The sequence below is a fragment of the Tupaia chinensis genome, unplaced genomic scaffold (genome assembly GCF_000334495.1).
Source record: "Tupaia chinensis unplaced genomic scaffold, TupChi_1.0 Scaffold142542_1, whole genome shotgun sequence".
In the NCBI taxonomy this organism is placed as follows: Eukaryota; Metazoa; Chordata; class Mammalia; order Scandentia; family Tupaiidae; genus Tupaia; species Tupaia belangeri.
Genome location: NW_006202391.1, coordinates 7,222 through 15,099, shown reverse-complemented (window position 1 = coordinate 15,099; position 7,878 = coordinate 7,222). Strand labels below are relative to the sequence as shown.

The 7,878-nt window shown below is 55.4% G+C and overlaps 1 protein-coding gene across 1 annotated transcript in view; it reads left to right on the top strand.

Annotated features, from left to right (window-relative positions):
* The window catches only part of LOC102501933 (nuclear receptor corepressor 2-like), a gene marked incomplete at its 3' end in the record, with an annotated part of 79,283 nt that overhangs the window by 67,061 nt on the left and 4,344 nt on the right, over positions 1 to 7,878 (top strand). The window contains exons 6-7 of the mRNA XM_006163532.3: positions 3,298 to 3,477; positions 6,807 to 6,920. Coding sequence (XP_006163594.2) covers positions 3,298 to 3,477; positions 6,807 to 6,920 — 294 coding nt within the window. The remainder of the gene's footprint in view (positions 1 to 3,297; positions 3,478 to 6,806; positions 6,921 to 7,878) is intronic.

Below are 7,878 nucleotides of genomic sequence, written 5' to 3'. Positions count from 1 at the left end.
GCCCCGCCTCAGGGGCTCTGGGCAGACAGCAGGCAGCCGGTGCACAGGCCCGGGGTGCCAGGTGCGTTTGCTGCCTTGCTGGACTCCCTGCCCTCCTGTTGGGAGCCCTTAGGCCCCACCCCTTCACACGCGTACACACACGTACTCACGCACACATGTACTCACGCACACGTACTCATGCACACACACACATACTTGCACACACATGTACTTATGCACACACACGTACTCGTGCACACACACGTACTCATGGAAACACGTACTCGCGCACACATACTCATGCAGACATACACATGCTTGCACACACATGTACTTATGCACACACATGTACTCACGCACACACGCACTCACACACATTACTCATGCACACACATACTCGTGCACACACGTACTCACACACACGTACTCATGCACACATGTACTCATACGCACACACATACTCATGCAAACACACACGTACTCGCACACACGTACTTATGCACACACATACTTATGCACACACACGTACTCACGTACAAACACATGCACATACTCATACATGTGCTCACACACACGTACTCACACACACATGTACTCTTGCAAACACATGCACGTACTCACACGCAGGTGCTGCTGTTGTTTCTCTCACATTCTCGCCTCTCATGCCAGGCGCCCCTGGGCCCTGAGCCCCTGGAAGGGCTCTTGCATTGGCCCTTCTGCCAGCTGCATGGTTCTGCGGGGTGAGCAAATAGGTGGCTGGGACCCCGTTTCTACCGTGGGAACCCCAGCAATCGCCCAGCCCCAGCCCACCAAGCCCAGGCTGCACCACTGTGAGGCGAAGTGAGGCCTCAGGTGGGCCATCTCTGGGCCTTGGTCTCCTCGTCTGGAGAACGGGGAAGCAGTGCGTCCCCTTCAGGGCAGCTGACGAGAATCGCAAGAATAGGGCGAGCCAGCTCCCGCGGGCTCCAGACCTGGTCCTCAGCCCGCGTGTGTAAATAAAGTTTTATTGGCGCGCAGCCAGGCCCCTTTGGAGTGTGTCTGTGGTGACTGCTGCCGTCATACAGCGGTGGTGAGTCCTTGGGACAGGCACCATCTGGTCCCCAGAGCCTGCTCTGCTCCCGCCATCTGGCCCTTCTAACCGAGCACTCCGGCAGCCTCCAGGTTCTCGGGGTGCTTGTCTGTACTGTGGGTGGGTGGCTCCCTGCTGGGCTGCCATGAGCCGGGGGAGGGCGTGCTGGGCATGGGTGGGCCAAGCTGGAACTCTGGGTCGTCGTTGTGGAGGTGGTCTGGGGAGCGGGGAGTCCGCTTCGTGTCTCTCACACCAGGCAGTCGAGGGCCTGGAGGCCTGTTTGCATTTTTGGCCTCAAGGAGTCGTCACGTGTGGAGGCAGAGCCCAGAAGGCCAGGCCCTGATCCCGTGTCCTCCCCCGCCATCCTGCCTCAGATGGTGACAGCGAGGACAGGGCGCAGACCTCGTATGATCTGAGACTCTGGGCCGTGCGGCCTTCCCAGGGGTGTTGGGGGGCAGGACAGGGACCCTGAGGCTGGGGGGGTGAACGTGGCATGGGCCCTGCGAGTCCCGAGATTGGGGGCGGGCGCTCGGTGGTCCTTGGCTGCAGTTGTCCCAGGGAACAATGTACCCTGTGTCCTCCGGGTGCAGCTGCCGTGGGGGCGGGAGGCAGCCTGGCTCTCCTCCAGGGCTTCGTCTGCCAGCAGCTGCTGCCTGGCCCCGAGGGTGGCACAGAGCGAGGGCTGGGCAACGCCTGTGCTGCCAGGCCCGGATCCCGGGCAGGGGGGGACCATTCCACCAACACTCACTGAGCAGCACAGGATGCGGGGCTCCGAGCCGAGCATCAGACATACAGTACCTCACTCAGAGCACCCAGATCCTGGGAGGTGGGAGCTGGGTCTCCCCCTCGTGCAGGTCGGGAAATAGGAAGAGAGCGTTTGCTCCAGTGATGTGTTGGAGGTCACAGAGCTTAGAGGCAGCAAAGTGGGCCTGATTTAAACCCAGGGCTGTCCAAGTGAGGACTGAGTGGTTTTCTTAACCTCTTACTCCCTAGAGCGTTCCCAGCACAGCCCTTGTGTAGTCGGCGACAGGAGGAGTCAGCAAATAACTGAAAGCAGGAGTCCCGGGCTTGCTAAACATGTCTTTTAAAGCAACTTAATAGTATTAAGAGTCGATGTTGGAGACCAGCAATTGGCGTAATGGCTATGTTACTGGACTCCCATGTCAACCACAGTTCGCGTCCCGGACCCGGTGGCTTAAACTCATGCCGGGCGCATGTGCATGCATGCCAAAATCCCAAGAGGAGAATGGAGGAGAAGGGATTGCGGCGTGGCCAACCCCCTAGGGGGTGATTTCTCACTTTCTGTCTCTCTGTCTCTGTCTTTCTGGTAAGTGCACGCACCCTATAGCAAAAACCTCTCCCCCCAAAAAAGTTGACGCTGACCCAGCTTCAGTGGCATAGGTGGTAGTGTTCTTACCTACAGTGCAGGAAGCCACATGGCTGACCCGAAACTCGCCAGCTATGCATGCCCAAGACCCTGATGAGCCAAAGGGCTGGGGCAAGAGATTGTATTGAGACCGTCTCTTACATGCACGTGTACACGGCGATCACAAGTAAAATAAAAATAAACCCAATAAAGGAGTAGACCTCAATGGAGGAAAATAAAAACGCAGTGGTTAATAGAAGAGAGTAAACGTGTCCTCATTTCCCTCTGCCTGCGGAGCTCCTTTCATCTCCTCTGTAGCCCATTCTTGTAGTTTTTCTGCGTGTCTGTGTGCATGTGTGTTTTCTGCATAGCCAGGTCTGTGCTGTATGGAAGGTTCTGTAACTTGTTGCTTGGACTGAGCATCATGAATGAAAGCTTGTGGTGGGTCTGCGGAGGCTGGGCCTTGGGTGTACCGAGGCTGTGGGTCTTGGTTCCTATTTATAGAGTTTGGTCTGGTGGGAGGACACAGCTGGGGAAGCGGAGTAAGAAAAATGTGTTATAGGAAAAGGCGGGGAGAGTGTCGTGTCTTAAGGGGAGGTTGGGAAAACACTCGTGCAGGGGGAGTGTTTGAGCCTCCTCTTGTTGTAAAAGATTCTGACCTTCAGAGATGGGCAGCCAGCTGGGAACTGTATGCTTGGCAGGACCACAAGGGCAAAGTCAGGGAGGTAAAAGCTGGGAGTGTTTTCATGACTGGCCCGTGCTCATGACAGATGCTGGTTTGCTGGGGCCTCAAGTCAGGGCAGGAATCTGGGGGTGTATTGGAGGGTTACACACGAAGTGTATCCCTTATGCTAACCCAATGGTCGTTTGTTATCTGCCATAGGACCGCAGCCTGACAGGCAAGCTGGAGCCAGTGTCTCCCCCAAGTCCTCCACACACCGACCCTGAGCTGGAGCTGGTGCCTCCACGGCTCTCCAAGGAGGAGCTGATCCAGAACATGGACCGTGTGGACCGTGAGATCACCATGGTGGAGCAGCAGATCTCCAAGCTGAAGAAGAAACAGGTACCAGCAGAATGGGCTTGCACTGACTCTTCAGTCCAGCAGCAGCAATGACAGTGAAGATGACACTAGTAGTAGTTGTGATGAATGTGCATGGAACGCTGCCCAGATTCCTGTGTGGTAGCTCGTTTTTATTCCCTTTATTAGATTCAAGTGTGTACAGTTTAGCACTGTCCAGTGTCTTGGGCACTTTCCCACATGCTGGCTCATTGTTATGCCCTTTATATTTATTAGATTTGAGTGTGTGCAGTGCAGTGCTGTCAGTGGATTGAGGACATCCCATGTGCTGGTGTGTTTTTATGCCCTTTACGTTTATTAGATTCAGGTATGTGCAGTGCAGCACTGTTCAGTGTGCTGAGCACTCCCCATGTGCTGGCTCATTTTTATGCCCTTTGTATTTATTAGATTTGAGTATGTGCAGTGCAGTGCCATCAGTGTTTTGAGGACTTCCCATGTACTGGTGTGTTTTTATGCCCTTTATGTTTATTAGATTTGGGTATGTGCAGTGCAGCACTGTTCAGAGTGCTGAACACTTGCCACATGCTGGTGTGATTTTATGCCCTTTACGTTTATTAGACGAGAGAATGGTATGGTACAGAGCTGTCCAGTAGGACTTTCTGTGATGATGGACACATCCTACATCTGCTCTAAATTGACACCTGTGCTGCTGCACTAAGTAGCATAGGAATGGTATGTGAGTCTAGATTTCTAGCCATGCTGTCCAGATGGGGACCCTCTTTCTACCCCTTTCTATAAATGTGGGGTGAAGCAGTTGCTTCTCTGTGCTTCACTTTTCTCATCCATAACACGGGGGAAATATTACCTAGCTCTGGGATTTGAACGGGCCTGTTGTCCTAGTGCTGCTTCTCACCAGTTTGGTAGCCTTGGAATGTTCATCGCTTACGACCTTGCAATACGTTTTTTAAAGAATATATACATTTTGGGGGCCAGCAGGTGGTATTGGGGTTAAGGCACTGGACTCCCACATGACTGACCATGGCTCAAGATCCAGACCTGGCTTGCTTTCTCACTTTCTCCCTCTCTCTCTGTGACTCTTTTTGGTGAACACATGTACCCTATAGCAAAATTTAAAAATAAATAAATTAAATTAAATTAAAAATAAAAAAGAATACATGTATTTTTCTGAGCCAGCAGGTTGCATGTTAGCTCAGGTGTTGGACTCTGACATGGCTGACTGCAGGTCGAACCACTTGCTTTCTCACTTCCCTTCTCTATCTCTTTCGGTCTTTTTCTGGTGAGTGCATGTGCTCTATAGCATATGAAGAAATAATGGGGACCAGCAGGTGGCGTGGTGGTTAAGGCGCTGGACACTCCCACATGACCAACCACGGTTCAAGTCCTGAACCTGATGGCTTACTTTCTTACTGTCTCTCTCTCTCTCTCTGTGTCTCTCTCTGGTCAAATTAAAAATAAATGATTGAATAAATAAAATTAAATAAAACAATTGTTTTTTAGAAAAGAAATAATAATATTGGATCATTGGAAAAGTCATGACAAATTTTGTATAGAAAAACAAAGAAAAGTAAACCATGACTTTTCTGATAATCTGATAAATAAAATTAAATAAAAATATTTTAGAATAAAAGAAAACATATTTTTTAATTGCCAACGTGTGTGTTCATACGCCAGAGAGAGAAAAAGAGACAGAGAGAGAGAGGAAGGAGACATCCCTCAGTTGAATGTGGTCACGTCTACAATCTGTTCTCTTCATCCTGTTGGGATTTTGGGGGTATGCTTGTGGTGTCCAACCCACCAGGGCTGGGACTTGAACCATGGACTGCCCTGTGGAATCTTGCTTCCTTAGCCACTAGGCTACATGGCTGGCCCTCCACACTGTAGTATGAAATAGGTCCTTGTCTTTGCTAATTGCTTTGTTCCCAGAGGTGTCTGGCACATAGTAGGTGTTTATCACGAACTGCTGATTGGCTCCCCGGACACTGTCTTGACTCTGAGGAGGATCTAAAGGGGAAAGGGGTCTTCTGCTGGTCTCCAGCCAGGACGAGTGGGCACCATGGAGGATCAAAGGCCCATCCTGGCCACTGTGGGCAACTGGGTGGAGGCTAAGAAGGAAAGGCTTCCCGGGAGAGGTGTCCTGTGAGCTGGGTTTTGAAGGATGTCGAGGGGCTGAGTGTTGATTCCAACACCGGGGTAACAGGGCATCAGGACTACCCCTTGCCTGGAGTTGCCAGGACTTGCATGGGACCAGATCTGGGGCTTAACGACAACAGTGCAGGCATCCCACAAGAGGTTGGGCCCTGGGCAGGTCAGGCAGGGTCAGGCAGGCATCACAGAGCCAGCCGGGCACCGCTTCCTTTGGCCCCCCCAGGCCTGGCTGTGGGGCAAGCCGAAGCTACAGACCAGTGTCTTGGTTTTGCCAGGTCTTGGCTGCACTTCTGGCAGCCACCAGCAGGGGCGCTGTAGGACTGGGGCAGCTGGACTCTACCAGCCAGGCTTGGTGCCAGCAGAACCAGACCGGGGTGCTGGGTGTTCGGGCGTGTGCTGCATTGCTCTTCCAGCTGCCTTTTGGGCTTGTGGGGGTCTGCTCTGTGGCCCCATGCCCGACTGTGAGCGTCGCGAGTATGTCATGTTTTGACCCCGCCGCGAGCTCCTCTCAAAGGGCAGAATGACCATTGTCCCCCTGTGGCCTTGGCCCAGTGTCTCAGGCCCTCTGAGGGGTGCCCTTCCAGGAGGTGTGCCTAGTGCCTGGGGTGAAGACCGCAGGGCGGTGGTCCCGGCAGCCATGTGCTGAGGCCGGCTGTGGGCTGGCCTGCGCTTTCACACAGCCCTGCACTGAAGGCTCACGCCAGCTGTCGGGTGGCAGCTTTCATCACGTCTTCCAGAGGAAGGTGCGGCTCAGAGAAGTTCACAAGGAGTGGTAGGAGTCGCGACGCAGCCTGGACGGCGGGCTCCAGGTCTGTGCGCAGCCCCTCCTGAGAGCCCTTGCAGTCTCCCCGCGAGCCCGGCGATGACACGCCTCGCCTTACTTGGTTCTCAGCACTGCCTGGTCAGGGAGGCCCCATTTTACCGAACAGGAGACCTAGGCCCGGTGGGCTGGGGCTGCTTGCATACGGTCTTTCAGTCGGTCAGTTCCGGAGCGGGATTTGAACCTGGGTGTCTGGCTGCAGAGCCAGGAGGCTGCGGCAGCCCTGAGGGAGCCGGGCCTCTCTTGCGGACTCCCTGGCTGACTCAGAGGAAATGGTTAACAGCCTGACTTCCTGTGCACGGCCCGGCCCCTGCGAGGGGCCAGGCGCCCGGGCTGCGCTCTGCTTCCTCCTGCCAAGCGTGCTCACCACCTCTGCCCCTTCCTGCAGCAACAGCTGGAGGAGGAGGCCGCCAAGCCGCCCGAGCCTGAGAAGCCCGTGTCGCCACCGCCCATCGAGTCCAAGCACCGCAGCCTTGTGCAGATCATCTACGACGAGAACCGGGTAGGCGCCCGCCCCGGCTCTTCCAGGCCTCAGTGTTCCCCTCTGGGAAATGGAACTCCGCCACCATCCAGCCTGTCGGCTGGGCTGTGTGAGTGGGTGGGGGACCCACGTGCTGCAGGGTCGGGTCGCTGTGCTGGCCTGCGGTTGCAGCCTGAAATGCACCTGCTCCAGGGTGTCGGGGCCATCGGGGTCCTCGGGGGAGGGGCACTCGGGCTGCAGACCTTTCTGAACATAGCAGGTGACGCCTTTGCCACTGAGAGTCACAGCCAGCCTCGCCGAGCCCTCCTGTCAGTCCTTCTGCCGCCGTCCTGGGAGGGGAGTTCAGCCGTCGCTTTCCTTCCACATGAGGAGAAACTGCGGCCCAGGGAGGCCCCGCGACTTGTCTAAGGGCACAGAGCTGGGAAGTGGCGGACGTGGTGGGATTCGAACCCGTGGGACAGCAGGATTCTTCCACACTGGCTTTACTGACACTTGGTCCTGGGAGAGCGTCTTTGGAACAGTGGAATTGTGGTGTTTGTAGTGGACCGTAGGGCCCCTGGGAGGGGCTGCCGTGTGTCTGGAGGGTCTGAGTTTTGGCGACAGGCCTGGGGTGTCCACTGTGTCTCCAGGGCTTGAGCAGCTGCGCTGAGCTCTGGTGTCTGGCTGCCACAGACTGGGGTTCAGTGATTCACACGGGCTTTTCCAGATGCGCCCCGGACCAGGGACAGAATCCCCTCCTTATCTTATGGAAGGGAAGCTTAGGCCCAGAGGGGGATTGGTCTTTGTCTGGGGTCACCTAGTGAGGTGTGACAGGTGGGGGCCTCCGCCCACCTCTTCGCTGGCCCCACCTCCCACCTGAGGCCACGGCCACGCCTCCCAGCCGCCTGTTCTGCCCTGGCTGGCTCCGCTCAGCATCCCTGGGCCTGGCCGTCCCTGGGCCTGGCCGGTGCCTGTGGGAGGGAGGCGCTCCTGGCACGTG